Here is a 16592-nt window from a genome sequence, read left to right on the forward strand (position 1 = left end):
AGACTGCTGTTTACTTCCATCAAAGACAGAAAGTGTGTCACGTTGTGTATTTTTAAAACCGAGAATTAATAATTGATAGTTGCATTCACACAGTCCTTTGTTTCCAAAGCAAATCAAGCTAAAGGGACACATCCAGTAGCACAGCTGCCCCTGGGGTGAGCCACTGGACACCTGCAGGCTGTGCACGGAGGAGAAGAGAAGAACAGGCAAAAGAACATGAGTTTGCCCTTGTAACAGGCTGCTGAGTCCTGGCAGAGCAATGAGACTTTCTCAGCACTGCCTGAGAGACTGAGTTGTAGACAGCACAGTGTTAAACAGCAGGAATGGTTTGCTACCCCCAGTTTTCCCCTACAAATAGCAACTCCTCCCCACTGCCTACGGCACTGGCTGACATCTCCCAGGCACACTTGGTATGCACACACAGATACGACACACTCTGACAGGTTTCATTTGGAGCCATCTTCAAGGACATACTAAACAATGCAGTCAAATCCACTTAAACACCCAACAGAGTATCAGAATAAACCTGTTAAAAGGATTATTCTACATACGAGTTGATTTCTACAACAGCTGCATTTGTTGTAAAAGCCTTTTAAATGAATACAAGCTAAGGAAATCACCTTGGGGCCGAGGCAAAGCACACAGCCAAGAACAAGAAATCATCTATTTTAAAAGGTTCTAGAGAAGAGAACCAGACCCAGCTCTGCTGAGTTGCTCAAAGTGCCTCAGATAGTAATCCTATTTCGGGAATATAGGGACTGCTCTGGGCTCAATGAGTCAGCAGGGTGGGGCACTTTTTTCCCATGTTTGTGGACTGAACAGGAACAGAAAAAGCAAAAGAAGCTGGAAGCCAAAAATGTAGCACCTGGCTGGTGCACAGGCAGGAATTCAGCAGAGTTAAGTCAGAAGAGTTCATAAATCTCTGCAGAGCCAGCAATCACAGGTAAAAATAGAAGTCTTATCTGGGAGTCACGTAAGCATTCAAAATAAAACTGAACGGAGAAACTGTAAAGATGTTTCAATACTGGAAGCTACATGTATTTTCTCTGGTGGTGACTCTTGCCCTCTCCTTGTTCAAGACTGAGCTTTTTAAGCAAATCACACTATCTGACAGAAATCTTAGCTGCACTGTTAGGCCAGGACATGACATTTTCTATTTCAAAGCAAACAAATGTAGAAAGGCCTACGAATGACCTCTAAAACTACTTTCCCAAAAACACTCATCAAGGGAAAATATTCACATAGTTCTAAGATGTAATTCTACAGATGTCTCATTACAGTAATTACATCATAAAAAATGACATGAAATCTTAGCCCATGAACACTCACACACACAGAGAAAGCAAACACAAGTTACTGAAGGAGGTCCACTCACCTCTAAAAGCTGTGCTGAACTGGCATCCTTCCTGTGCTCCTTTCAGATGATTTATGACCTAAACAACCTTTTGGCAGAAGCTGGTCACCTTTTTAAGTCTTAGTAAAAACGAGTAATTGTATCTTTTCTTCCATTTTCTCCTGGTAATAAGTAGTCAATGTATTTGCTGATGTAATTATAAAAACCACAAAGTACTTACATAGGCAACTGGAAGGGGAGTCACTCATACAGACCAGGATGTCATCAGGTCTGTCTTGCAAATACTTACTGTAAATACTCCCATTTTCAGTCCTAGTGTTCCACTTAGATTTATTCTACTAAAACAGTTTTAAATATCTGCAACCTCTCGGGCAGCCTTTACTCATTCATACTCTGCCAGCAGCAGAAACAAAGCAACTTCCCAGGGAAGAGGTACCCTGCTCAAAGGACTCCCCAGATCTCTTTGTGAAACCCCATAGCAGCTGGATAGTCATAAGTGAAATTGCTGAAGTTAAACAAGACTTCTCAGCATTAACATTCCATTGTTATTTGAATTAACAGCCCTGGAGTCGCAGGGGACTGGGGCCTGAAATGTAAACTATCTTTCATGGCATTACACTCTCTGCCCCAACACCACCCCATCAGTTACTGCTCCACCAGCAACAACCGTAGGACAGATTATGATCCATGCTTAGAAAAGTTTTGTGCTTTGGTTGGGTGAGTTTTGTGATTTTTGTTTGATTGATTTTGGCTCAGAAAAAACCAAACAAAAGCCCCCAAAGTGCCACAGATAAATTCCCTGATTCAGGTCTCAGCGTGAAGCTAGAAATGAGCAGTTGTTGGCATGGCTGACAGGGCAGCAGGTCACAGCATGAGGCTTTAGCACCAGAGACAATTTAAATCAAGATTTAGCCTCAAGGGGCATAATACGAAAATACTGGAAGACATACACAGATACATGTTGTAAGACAAGGCAGCTCATGCTTCAAATTTTAAACAAATAAACCAAAAAAAGGAAGGAGTAGAAAACCCAGAGATTAACACATAAGGAGCAACCACAGCCACAGGCAAAGCCCCCAGATTCTGGGCTTATTTAAAGAGGAAACTGAATGAGTTAATATGAACACAGAATTAAGTAGAAAAAAAGAAATAGTGGGAGCAAGCATATGAATTGTAGAAATCAGTGAAAGGGCAAGCCCTCAAGCCCTCCAGCAACAGAACTCAGGTTTTTTCCACTGTGCTTTTTTTTTTTCCTTTTTTTTCTTTTTTTTTTTTTTTTGGACAGTATTTTCCCTTAAAAGTTAAACATGGATACAAAACCATTTCTAAACACATACCTATAGAGGAAGTTAATCAATTTACTAAGTAAAGTGTGATCCAGGAGAAATGCACCAAATTTGATTCCAGTACACTAGAGCTCACTAAAATTCAGCCAAAACCCTGAGTTTCAACAACTCAAAAGACTGCACTCATATTTCCTCATTAACACACTTGGAAATTTATTTATGCAAATCACTATATTAAGATAAAAGCTTGCTATATACCTAAGGCTGTTTTTCTTTTTAAGTTCCCTTTTCATTCTTTACATTTGTTTGGAAAAAAAACTTGCAAATGACTCGTTTCCTTACAAACTAAAAAACACAACCACAAAGGAACCAATTATTAAAGATTATTAAACAAGCCTGTTTCAATGTGCATCAGCCCTACATGGCAAGTGTCTATTAATGGAAAAAAACAGTTTTAGCATCAGAATGCTTTCTTAACCAGATGTTGGTCTAATTACAAGGAAAAGTTCCTTATGAAGTTTAGGTAGAACTCTCTAAATTTGCTTGTACCTTTGCATCAGTGCATATTTGCACATGCATTGAAACCAGTCTGGAACACCTATATACAGAATAAAATATTCAAGTTAAAAATTCTTCCTCTTTGGATTCTTCTTGTGCACATAAATATTCAGAACACATTTACGTAACAGATCATCAGGTCTCCTTCTTTGCTTTAAGTGGAGATACTGAGATTTCTAAAAAGCTCAGGAATGAAGGACACTAACTGGGGGAAGATGTGTAACCCTTTATCTGCAGTAGAAATTTTATTATGTTCACCTATCAGCACAGAACAAAACAGAGCTTAGATCACATTAGTACGTGTTTCAGTTTGAGCAGAGACCACAACAAATTATGTATAGGTCAGTGCTCAAGGCTGAGTGAATTTGGGGTAGCCAAGGTCAGGCCTAGGGCACGTTTGCTGAGCACACAGGACAGGGCAGTGCCAGGGTGTGACACAGCCTCAGCTGCCTGCAGACAAGGCCCAGCAGAGAGGAAGGCACCTTCTGCTGGTGTCTCAGATACTCTAGAGACATAACAGACATATTTTTCTCTCCATGAATACTGAAAAAGCTCTACCTAACCAAAACTCATTTTGAGAGAGTCCTAGCTCAGAGGCCTGGGCAAACTGGAAAGAACATATTTTTAATTTTTATGTAAATTCCATTTTTTTACTTTGTCAGGCAATTTTCCCCTTTAGGATGACAGATGCAGGATGGCTAAAAGAATTATTAAATAAAGTAAAAATGCTTTCCAAATTACATTAGTGCTTCCATAGCACCTAACCAGGAGGCATGGCAGATACATATGGCCAGCAAACACAGTCCTCCAAGAGGTAAAAGAAACTTCAAAACAAAACTACAGTTTTGAACTGCCTGCCCAGCATAGCTCTGAGCCACATCAGTATTGCTACTGAAACAGCACAACCTGCACACATGTCAGTTTTAAAACATTTATCATCTAAGCCTGTGAAGACCCTATCAGAGCTTTTGAAGTCAGAGCTCAACTTCAAAATCAAAGTATCTTGGGAAATTCTGGTTCAGGTAGTTACATAGAAACAAACAGCTAGTGCTGTGGAGCTTCACTCACAGCAAAACAGTCACTAGAAATCAGCAAGACCTCAATCAAATCTTTCCCAAGACACTGTCAGAGGTCTCAAGAGTAGCCACTGGTGTGTTCAACTATTAACAAAACTAAAAACAATAATCCAAGCAAAAAAAACAACCAACCAAAAATTTAAGCTCTCTTGCTCCTTCCTTGTTACTTATTCCAAATGCATACCTTCTTTCCTGATATTTTTTTCCTATTAAGAACACTGACCCTTTTAGCAATACAGAGAAACTGGTAATAGCAAGTTGACTTCAGCTCTGTGACAGCGTATTTCACTCAGTGCATACAGAAGTTGCAAAATCAATTTGGATTAGGAAGGGTGAAAGTGATGTTTAAATCCTATGTAAATATTTCTATATAAAGCAGTGTGGTTTCTCAACAACTACAAAAGAAAAGGCTTATGGGCTTGTGGAACTGCTCAGCTGTGCTCAGGAGGACTGTCAAGAAATTCAGCACGTCAAACAGAGCAAGTGCCTCTCCAAAGCCTAAACAGCTGCAGTGACAGGTCTGCATTCTCTGCATTGTGTGTTAAAACATCACTTAAGAATACTTAAAGTGATGTGGAAGTGGAAAAGAATTGTCTTTACTGTGGCCTCATATAAATTCATAAGATATGAGAGACCTTCTGCTTTCACATGAATCAGAACCCAGCCCTCATCTGAACAGCAAGAGCACCAGACCATGTAAGCCATCTCAAAATTGCAATCAGTCTCTCATCCCTGTGATGCAGTACAGATCAATTCAAGAAGGCAGTCAGGCCTGTAGCTCAATACATCATCTGAAACACCAAAGGAAAACCAGGGAATTTTCTTGATCCCTACCATCTGAAAAGAGGATGGGGACCATCAGCCAGGTCTGCCAATGGCCCTTCTGCCAGAAAAAAACTGAACTGTTGAATAAATGTAAGACAGCAAATGGTTTCCAGGCTCCCTGTTGAGCTGAGCACACACTGGCTCTTCTGGATATACTCAAGGACTAAACACAATCCTCCTTGCCCCACACCAGCCCCCTCACCTGATCACACACATGCTTACCATGAGTTCTGTTAGAGCAGCATCTGCCTCTGGGCCCGTTACAGTCACAGGTTTCACGGGAAAGAGGGCAAGAGCAGACAATGGAGAACTCAAATGAGTTACTCAGTATACTTCATTCCCCTGAGTAAGTACCTCAGGAAAGATGCCAATGGAAAAAAGGCTGAACAAAAGATTCACCCAAACAGTTATTCAGATGACTGTTAAGCCCAATGTATTGCTCACATTAAGTGCACCAGCTTTCTGTCAGAGTCAGAAGCAGCTCTTGAGGGCCCCTGAGGATCTTGCTTATGTGAGCTGAGAGGTTCTTGTTCCAGCTCAGGAAGCCTTTGAGACAATACTCTGGATGTGACTAAAACATTCTCCTCCCAATAACCATTTACCCCATAGCAGGAGCCACAGATGATCAGTACTAGGACTAGAGAAGTGGTGTATGTCCCCAGGCTAAAGAGAGTATTTTCATCTGACAGTTTGTTAGATTCTTTTTCCTCCTTGCAATTCAGATTTCACTCACCAGCTTTCTAATAAAGAAAACCAAGAAAAGTAAAACAAGAAATGGACTGTAAGATGTGCTCTCCTCACTGTAGCCACTGATGTAGTGTAGGATGCCCATCACCTACACATGACACCTTCAATCCCAGCTAAGCACTAGATTTGGTATCCACCACAAGAACTGGTGGAAGAACTGCAATAGAATTTTGCAACTGCGCATTCTCTGGTGGTTAATCTAGAAATCCAAATAAGTTATTGATACAGATGTCAAAGACAAATTTATTCACCCAAATACCATGATTTCCTCAAAGACAGTTGAGGCATTATTGTGTTTTCTCAGAACAATGTCAGTGATTTCATCCCTGTCAGACTGACAGGTCCAATGACCACCTCAGGAGAGTGTAAAGCAAAAGTGTCCTACCCAGGGAAGGGACTCCCATACTCATTCTACCTAAAAGGATTCAAACAAAGGGAACAGTTGATAGAAGTGACAGGCAAAGACAGGGGAAAATACATCCAAGTCTTCCAACAGTGATCTACTGTTCTGAGCATATTATTTTCTGAAACTTCATGTCATAAATGTCACTTCAGGCCACTACAAAAAAAATTTCCGGAGCAGCTCTAGGTTAGCAGGAAACAAAACTGAAAATGAGGCAATGAATTATGAGCTGGGGCAGCTGGACTAAGAGTCACAGAAACAAGTGTTCTGTGCCTTGGCTCACTGTAAGCACCATAATCTAACCTCTTTTAGGACACCCTGAGCCCAGCCAGGGGCTGCCTTGCTGGGCAGTCAGACTCAGACCCTGCCATGTAACTGCACTGCAGCAAATCAGCACTGTGTTTGTGCGTGACACCTCCCTGGTGACAACAGACCAATTACATTCACTTTTTAGCAGCTCAAATACATTTGGAGCCTGATGCTCTAGGGAACAAGGTATTTTCCTTCAGAACAGATTACCCTAGGAAGCTGCTGGCCCATTTCAAAAGAACATAGAGATGTGACTGTAGGCAACTGAGGGATTTGGTTTTTGGTGGCTTTTTGTGTGCTGGGTTTCTTAAAACTGTCCTAACAACAGCCTGCTCCAGCCTCACCCATCTTGTGGGTTCAAAATGGGCACTCCTTCCTTAGCTCTGCAGCCAAGGGCGTACCTAATTGCTGATAACAGAGTAGCTGGTAAATACCCCATCAGAGAAGTAGCTGCATTTCAGAGTGCACTCTAGAATATTCTGGAGTTCTTAAGAAGTAAACACACACAGTGAGCCAAGGCTGCACAGTGCATTTCTCCACACCTCAAGTAGAGGAGCTGGAGTCCAAGCACACAAGTTACTCACTATTAACTAACTCCTCCTGCAAGGGCTGCCTGCTTAGATTTCAGATAATACTGTGTGATCCACAGCAGCCTACCATAGTTGCTACTGTGCTGTTGTCATAGACCAATCTGCAAGTAATTTGTGGGTTTTGGATATTTCAGAATTTGTACAGAAGCTCCTGAAGAGGATGGGGTGGTTTTGAGGGTTTTTTAAAAAATTTATTATTTTTAAAAGAAAGAAGGTTGTGATAGATCTACTCTTCTGGAAAATAATATTTCTCCTCCAAAAGAGTAAATAATAATTTTTTAAAAACCCATCCCACCCAGTAGTAACAGAGATTGGTGAAATGACTGCAAAATAACAAAAGGTAACAACTATGAAAGAGGCCTGTAATAGCAACAGGCACAATTCAGCAGTATAAACCAACACACTGAACTTTAGCAACTCACTCTTCCTACAGGGCAGTCCTCGTGGATTCTCACACACATACTCCTCGAGTATCCCTGTAGCCATGAGCAACTAACTTGACTCCAGCTGCCACATTTGGGCAGAGCTTCCTCTAAAGCAGAGACTCCAATTACATTTGCAATAATCTGATTACTACATGAGCCATAACCTGGTTAAGAAAGGGTCTGAGAGATACCATTTTGGCACTTAGGAAGAAGACAGGGAGAGGGAGACATGCTTTATTGCTTTAGTAACAGACAGATCTGCAAATTGAGTCAGATTTTGTGACAGAAATACAACACATTGTCCTACACAGGACACTTTTACTGTTTAAAACACATACAGTACAATTTGAAAAAAAATTAGAGAAGTTATGAATCTGTAAAACTGTCTCAGTAGAAGGACAGACTAAAACAGACATTCAAGGATTTACTTACTGCTTATGGTTACTTTCACATCACTTGTAATTTAAAGATATAATCAGGAAAGCAATCCACTTTGTCATCAGTGAGCTGGCCAAAACCTGCTTTGTAACCCAAGACACTCAAATTGGTGTTTTGGAAGTCCTTCATTCACATGCAGCTCACCCAAACTAATCCATGCCAGCACTTCTCTAGTCACTTGCAGCCTACCCCTCCATCCATCTGCCATTCAACCTGGACTGGAACACCATTTCTTTTCCTACATGTGCCAGCATAAGATTACTTATATTTCACCAGGGGAAGAACAGGATCAGACCCGTATTATTCTTTCCATGCTTATCTGACTGAGCAGAACAAATCAAAGAGGAGACAGTAAAAAAACAAAAACAAAAAACCAAACAAAAAAAAAAAAAAAAAAAAAAAAAAAAAAAAAAAAAAAAAAACAAAAACAAAAAAAAAAAACCAAAAAAAAAAAAAACAAACAAAAAAAAAAAAACAAACTGCTGGTCTTGGTTTCTCTGGGGAAAAGCAAGCTCCAGATAAGCTGTGCCTCCAATCAACACTGATTTTCATGAGCAGCAATATGCTTCCCTGTGGTAATTGAAATGGAGCAATTCTCAAACAGCTTGCCAAGTCTCACCTCATTAACCTTTATGGACTGACCTCCAAAATTCCTTGAAGCTGAAATACAGGTCCCCCTTGCCTCTGCATGATAGCTGTTTACCCCTAAGAGACTGGGGAGCAAGGGAGGGCATTAGAGAGCAAACTGCTAAACTGGAAGAAGAACTGTTTCCAGCCTATTATTGGGGCCCAAACCTTCACAGGCTTAGGCTTCTTTTGTTGCCCCTTCTTTCAGGTAGTCTTCAAAGCCAAATTTGGATTACAAATCACACCCCCCACCCACAACATTCTTTTAAGAGTCAGCATATAGCTCTAGTGTGCTGCCCAGTAGTCAAAAATAAGCATTTCCTCACCCACACTTGAAGGTTTAGCAAATTTTCTAATTAAACCTTATTTTTCTTTCATCCCAAATCTGTTACTCAGGATGCCTCCTTGCCATTCCAGTCAACTCATTTTATTACTTTTGCTCGGGTCTCAGTGAAACTGTCTGGTGGCAGTGAAAAGCAAGCTCTCAATGAAGGAGTGACTGAACACAGTACTTAGCCTTTTATCCAAATATCCAAACCAGAGATATAAGACAAATGGAAGCACTTAGGAAAAATGGTAGAGCAATTAGTTCCACAAATTAGGAAGCTCTTAGCTTTCTTTTTCTCACCAATAGCTTGAGATAGCATAACTATAAGAATTAAGAGTATAATGTTCCAGTTTTGCACCCTGGAAGTCTGTACATGGGGTCATGTATATTTACACTAAACAATAAAAATCTTCAAGATTAAAACCACATCCATTAACTGCTTTGCTAGAGATGAGAAGACACAGAAGACCAAAGCACTTCATTCACTGCTTTAAAGTCTGTCACCTACACACACAAGTAAATCACTTCAAAAGTCACTGCAAAGCTTTAGGGCTCGAGCCCCTGGCTCTGTGAAATCACCAAGCTGCAGTCACCTGGGTCCAACAGTTTTGTATCCAGCACAGCATTGCAGTCTGTGCAGTGTGGATACTGCATGGATATCCTATGGCTCTGGGGCTGCTTGGTCCTAGCTGAGTTCCTACACCATTCCCAAACTTCAAGCTTGCACTGGTAATACATTTCACCTGCCCAGCCAGAGGCCACTGCCTGCCTCCCATAGGCACAAGCCCTCTTGCAGCAGTGGCAGCTGCACAAAGTGAGCTCATCTCCACTGCCAGAGACCCCTTTGAAACTGCTGGTAAGGGTGCAGGGAGGACAAGCAGCTTTCTGACCCACTGCTTGCAGAATCCACAGCTCTCTGTCTGCTTACTCCATAGGAAAGGCAGTCCCACTCTGATCTCCTATCATGGGCCATGAAAATGAGCTTCTCACAGGCAGATGAGGGGACACCAGCAGTCTCCAGGGCTCCCCAGTACCAGACAACTACTATGGGGATTGGTTTACACTCCCATTACAAAGGCAGGTGCTTTGTGACTGCAGAAGTACCTGATCTAGGGTGAACACAAGAAAAAATAAAATCTGTCTACATGCTATTACTTCTGGTAGGCCTGAGGTAAACATCAGCAACTCTCTGTGGAAGAAGGAACAAAACAAACACTTCAGAGTCCACTATAGTCACAGGGGACACAAAGCAGCTCTGTAGATTTCATTAAACTCTGCTGTAGGGAAAGAGAAATCTGGAGGAGAAAGAGAGGGAGCTCTTCACTCCACCAGACTAACAAGAGGGGAGTGGTAGTACAAGCATCCTGATAATCTCCAAAATCTCAAAAGCCACTAAAATGCTGAAAAGCAAGGCAGGGTGGGGGGTTGCATTTAAACAGCATCTTGGCATCATTGCTTCTACAAAATCACTGATCATCACAAGAAAGAATTAAAACATGTTTAAGAAGTAATAGCAAAATGAACTAAACAAGTGTCAGGAAAATTTAAACTGTATTATTGATCCAATGTAAGTCACAGATGGAAAGCAGGACCTGTGGCCAGCAGGCCTTAAAGTTAACAAGCAATCTGCACATTATAAAAGTTCCTACATTTCAGCTCCTCAGAAGAAAGAATCTCTACAGAGTGGACTGACGTCTGCCTCGGCTGCTCAAAGGGAAGTTGTGCTTCTGAACAACAGCAACAGGACTGGCATGTTGCCTCAGGAGTCTGCAAAATCCCGCAAAGAACTTTTCAAACTACATCTCAAAACTAAAATTCACAGAATACAATACTGGGTGGAAGAAGTGCAGAATTAAGAAACTTGACTAAGATCTCAGAAGATGCAAATAACTCAGGAAGCAAACCCTTGCAGAAACTGGTACAGAATAAGGTCCTCCCATGATGACACACTACATGATTTCTTGGGGCTTTACAAATAAGTAGTGTCAAGTTTGCCTTAAAAGCAGGAAGTTCAGATGCCTGCCTACCTGGTCAGGCATTTAAGGCACACAAAGACTGAAGAACCTACAGCTCTAGGTAAGCAGAAGTTTGTAAATGGCCTTCTGCTGCCACAACAGGAATTGTGAGGTTTGCAGTTCACATGCATAAATTCCACTGCTCTTTCCCTTCTCTACATTAAACTCACTAAAAAATAGGGAATGTTCCATGCTCTCCAGAAAGGGACATTCAGAACTCCCACATTTAGTAGAGGCTAAAATAAGTAAAACCTCACTCCAATGGAATTAAATGACACATATCCCCAAACTGACCTCATATTGAGCACTGTGGTGGTTGGTGGCTGTCTAGAGAATGAGCCTGGCAGGACTCTCTCAGAGCACCACCAAGTCTTCTCACGTGAACAGAAGTTACTCCTGGGGCACCTTGAGGGAGGTAGCTGTGCAGGTAAATATTATTTACGTGGACTCCAGATAGTTTCCATGTTATTATGCAGACAGATAAAATCATTTCACACAGAGTGAGAACACTGATTTTATGCAGCAAGCTCCAAAGCCAAGCAACAGCTCCAGTGTGCTCTTCATTAACAAGCTGCTGTCACTTAAAAACTGTCCCAGCTGAGGCCATTGCAAGATCTCATTGCTCCATAACAGTACTGCAACTTTCCCCTTTACCATAAGCAGAAATGCACAATGAGTGGCTTTTCTCATGTCTACTTCTACAACTAATGTTTAACAGAAGGCAGAATTTAAAAAAAAATTGTTCTTTCTTCATAATCATAGTAAAGATAGTCAAGCTTAATGCAAAGTCAAGATGTGATTTTTTTTTTCTATTCCCACTACAGGAAATTAGAGATACATAATTAATCCTAATATCAATATCTTTGCCCAGGCTTCATTAAGTACATTTAATAGAAAGTACAGCTATTACCAAATCTCAACCCTGAAGCTCTCATGCTGCTCCTTGGAAAAAACTGAAAGCCTACTATACCTTGGTCTGCTTTAAGGTTTTCGATAATCCACCTCCAAAAACCCAGATTCAAATTTTGGCTCAGACCCCATCCACTTGAGAGTTACATCCTTTTTTTCGTAATACAAAATCAGGAAAACATCACTTAACTGTGAAGTCATGAAATAACTTGGACAGAACAGCACATGTCTGCTGGCCAAGCTCAAGGTGCACTGGGACAGATCCAGATGGAAATTTCACACTGCACCTGTCCACTCAACATTACTAAGGGAAGAGTGATCAAAGGCAAAGCCAGAAAACACACAACAATCTGAATACACAGGGAAGTCAAGTACTGTTGAATAAACCCCACTTGATTCTAATTAACATGAAGGCTGGCCAGAACCTCCTGTGATTGAAACTTGCACTCTATTCAAGCAAAACTTTAGGGAAGGCTGGCAGAACCAGTGACTGAACCACAGGTGCTGGAAAATCTGTCTGGATCTGTGAATGGCTTTGGTATCACGTGGTCGTGGAGAACAGCCCGCATCAGAGCAGGGGAGCTGGGAATGGGAGCCAGCCAGATAATCACACAGTGCTCTCTCAGGCCTTTTGTTTGTTTTATGAAAAGGAGGTGCTGCCAACTGGTTTCAGATCAAAATTCATCCCAATCGGGAAGGAAAGAAAATTCCTATAAAATGATGCTCAGTAGAAATTAACCAGAAACACAGCCCTCCTGAAGGCATAAGCCTTTTTGGTTAAGTAAAAAGTTGCCACCAGCTAATGTGCAAGACAGTACTGATTAGCCATCTGGTGAAAGTTCCTGCTAAGCTTGCCATGTCACCCCCCGTGCTGAGGAAAGCAGAAGGTGGATCAGTTACATTCTGTCCTTGCCTGCAATGTGTGGTCATCCTTAGGAACATGACACAAAGCTTTCCAGAGCATCCAGGAATTGTAAGTGTTCTGACTTTTCAGCTGCCTTTTTTTTTATCATTGCATCCCAGCTAAATTATTTAAAACAAAAATTACCTATTGCCTTTTGAAAGCTGAATTTATCCTCAAGCTTTATCAACCTTTGTTATTTTTATTTACCCCTTTGTTTCCTTCTGCAAAAACTGAAATTGCCAGGAGGCTTCCCAGTCATCTAAAGAGCATCAGTAAACAAGAGCAGAGACAGATGGCAGAGCTCAGTTCAAATGAGCACAAGACTCATCCTCTCCCCTAAAACCCAGGAAGAATGCAGCAGTCCCAGAGAGAAAACAGGGATGTCCATCCAATCTGATAAGGGAGAAGTCACTGTGAGGAGGTGCAGAGCTTCCACGTACACTGAACATCCATTACAACTGCCCAGCCTTCCAATAACACCACAGGATAAGAGGATGGCAGCACAGCACAGAAGAGTTCTCTCTCCATTGTTGCTCCCAAAAGTATTGCTGACAACAACAATCAGCAGGGAAAGTAAAACCAGGCATCTCCTTCAAGCTGTTACTCTTCTGAGAAGCAATAGAACAAACTCTCACAACCTGAGAAAGTGACATCTCTGACAGGCCTCTGAATTCACCCACTACTACAGGAATTTGGTCCCATTGACAAATAACATATTAATCCCTTATTAAAATGAGAGATTCAAAGAGACAAAGAAAATCCATGAGAGAACTCACATATTTTTAATTAAAGAAATCTGTCAAAACAAACATTCCTGTTTTCTTCACTCCTGGATTTGATTTTCTTTTACTGCATAGGAGACTACAGGTGTTAGCACAAGATACTATTTACATTACATGCCTTGCCTTGCTAAATAGGTTCAGACATCCACATACATTCAAAAACTGCATCTGAATTAATACAATTCCTTGTATGCTTCTTCCACCTATAAACTCACTGTGATTCCACAGACACACCTGCATGCCTGAATGAGTTACATAAAAATGGGTTCAAACATTGCCCATTCTTCCCCAAATGAAAAGTTTTATTCTGCTGAAATTTAGTTAACATTTTTCCCTCAGGGCTTCCTGGTATTCCAAGTTCTTCCTTCACTCAGCGATAGCAGCAAGCTCCAAGAACAGAGCTCCACAATCATCACCTCCAATCAGCTCTAATTGAAGGCTGACACGAGACAGAACGAGAAACTAGCACTGCAATTAATACAGACAGGAAAAAACAAGACTGTGGGAGCAGCATCATTATCAGTAAAGCTCTGGCAAACCCTCAGGTTGTGGCTTGTTGGCCCACTACCACCTCTAAGGTAGAGTTTAACTACTCCATAGTGCACAAATATGAGTGAGGGAATAAACTGGTGGAGAATTTACCACAGATGGTGAATACCTGGTGAAGTTCTGGCCCCTTTTTAGCTCAGTGTTCAGACTGAAACTTTAATTATTAACATGGAACTCCATTGATCCTCTCAAAAGAAGTCTGAATCAACCCTTCCGGGAATCCAGACTGAATTCCTAAAATGCAGTGTGACATATACTTCTGTAGGATCTTCCTAAAACAGCAGAACCAGAAATTAAACACAGAATTCTCACATGAAACAGTTGCCCCCTCACAGTGATTCACCCAGGGTCTCCCATTCATTTCCACGATGCCATTCCCCGCCCTCTACAGTTAAAAGACTGAGCAAAAAGCTGGTACACACCTGTATCCCCGTGGAAACAGCTGTCCTGGTGACATCTCGCTGAGGGCAAATCTCCATCACTAGGCCAGATCTGTCCTGTTTTTCGTACACCCACAATAGTGGCCTCAGACACGATGACCTGCTGCTGCCGGTGCCGTTTTTGAGACTGGGGGGTTGGTGGGCTGCTGCTGTCAAAGGACTGCTGGGAGTTCTGGGAGGGGGAACGGCTTTTATCACGATACATACGGTAAGTGGTGGGGCTGGGGGAGACATGGCTGGACTGTCCTGAGGAGAAGTCTTCCTCACTGGAGGTAAGGTTCTCATTAGAGCTACAATCAGGAGTATATCCTCCTCCAATATCTTCGAAACTCCTGGGGGAATAAGATCTCCTGGGCCACGTGAGATGTTTTTCCTGGTCAGGTGGGCCCTGATTTCGCAGAATAGGTCCTTTTCCTTCTCCTTCCCCCATCATTCCACCAACGTAGATACTCTGATACGGCTGAAAGTCCATGGGCTGCCAAGGTGAGCGGTTGCTGCCATTGGCATTAATCAGGTTATCTTTAAGAAACTTGGGGTTCAGTTCAGCATCCTCATATTCTCCATCATAGCCAAAGCTGCTCTCTGAGGACCTTCCCCTGTAGGCAGGCCTCTGGAACTCACTGAAGCTGGGTACCATGTTAGAAGGCAGGGAGTGCAAAGACTTTTTTCGTTCCATTTGCATGGCTTGGCTACCAAGGGAGCTTATTTTATCAGAAACATCTTTATCGTTGACCTTTACTAGACCTTTCTCATGATGATACTCCATGTTCACATAAAAGGGCTTTTCAACAACATCCTTGTTTTCACCAGAAGAATGTGAATTAACCTTTTTCATTCTCTCAAAATTGGACCTTAGGGCTGCCACACTGGTGCTGTTCCCTCTCTCCTTAGGTTCAAATGATCCCTCCTTCTCTGCAGATCCCACCAGTCTGCGAGTGGAAGCCGATCTGTGTTTTGAAGGAGAGCCATCTGTATCACAGCGATTCTCCATGTCTTCTACAACTCTCTTCAGTTTCTCTTCACCATAGTACTTACACCTGTCCTGCTCTCCTTCTCCATGGTGGGGGCTGTCCAAAGGCGACAGGTCTGACCCATCACTCTGGGTAGACAGCTTCCGCATAGAGGGTATCCTTGGTTTGAACTTTTCCTCCCCGTGATGTGACTTGCTTTTTTCATAATCGTCTTGGTCAGCAGACTGGTGATGATGCAGGTCCTGGATCTGCTGCTCTGCACCCCCTTCAGGCAACTGAGAAACACGTTTAAAACCCCATCTCTGTCTATCATAGCTTTTTTTCTCCTTTGCCAGAAGAGTCTGCAGGTAAATCATGCGGAACCTCTCCTTATTAACCTCCATCTCCAGTCTCCGGATAGATGCTTTGCACATCTCCAGTTCCTGTTCAATATCTCCCACAGACTTCAGCTCCATTTTAGGAGGCTCAGAGTCTGCAAATTGTGCTTTCCAAGCCTCTACAAACCCCACAGGGTCCACCATTTTGCATACGGGAGTAAGTGGAGAATACGAGAAGGAGGCTGGAGAGAAAGAGGTGGAAAGAAAAAACCAACCGGATCTCACATGTAGAAGCAAAAACAGCTCGGGCAGGGTCAACTCAGCGCGTCTCTTTCGCGGTCCATGCAGGGCACTGGGAGGCAGGCAGCAATCCTCTCTCGCAATCGTCTCTCCTCCCCGTCTCCTTCTGCTTCTGCCGGCCCCAGCCCCGCGTACACTCGCTACTCTCTCCCCGGCATGACTGATCGTTTGCTGGCGAACAACAATGCTCCCACCCTGGCGATCCCCCAGCACTTCAAAGCGCGTGGACAAAGGAGCGGGCTCGGGGCGGGGGAGGGAAGGTAAATATCGCCCCCCACCCACCTCCTCTCGCCGCCGTCCTGGGCACGGTCCTCAGCGCGGCCACGCTCCGGAGCCCTCCGCTCCGCGCTCCCTCGCCAGCCCCCGTGTTGTGCTTTCTCTTTCTCTCTCCTCCTCTCCCCCTGCCCCTTTCCCTGTCTCCTCCTCCCGGCTATTGTGC

General features: G+C 42.7%; 1 protein-coding gene across 1 annotated transcript in view; it reads right to left on the minus strand.

Moving 5' to 3' along the window:
* Nucleotides 1–16526, minus strand: part of BCR (BCR activator of RhoGEF and GTPase) — a 99935-nt gene extending 83409 nt beyond the window's left edge. The window contains exon 1 of the mRNA XM_053959136.1: nucleotides 14548–16526. Within this exon, the coding sequence (XP_053815111.1) occupies nucleotides 14548–16057 (1510 nt within the window). The 5' untranslated portion in view covers nucleotides 16058–16526. The remainder of the gene's footprint in view (nucleotides 1–14547) is intronic.
* Between the last annotated feature and the right edge of the window lie 66 nt (nucleotides 16527–16592).

The sequence above is a fragment of the Vidua chalybeata genome, chromosome 18, assembly GCF_026979565.1.
Source record: "Vidua chalybeata isolate OUT-0048 chromosome 18, bVidCha1 merged haplotype, whole genome shotgun sequence".
Taxonomy (NCBI): domain Eukaryota; kingdom Metazoa; phylum Chordata; class Aves; order Passeriformes; family Viduidae; genus Vidua; species Vidua chalybeata.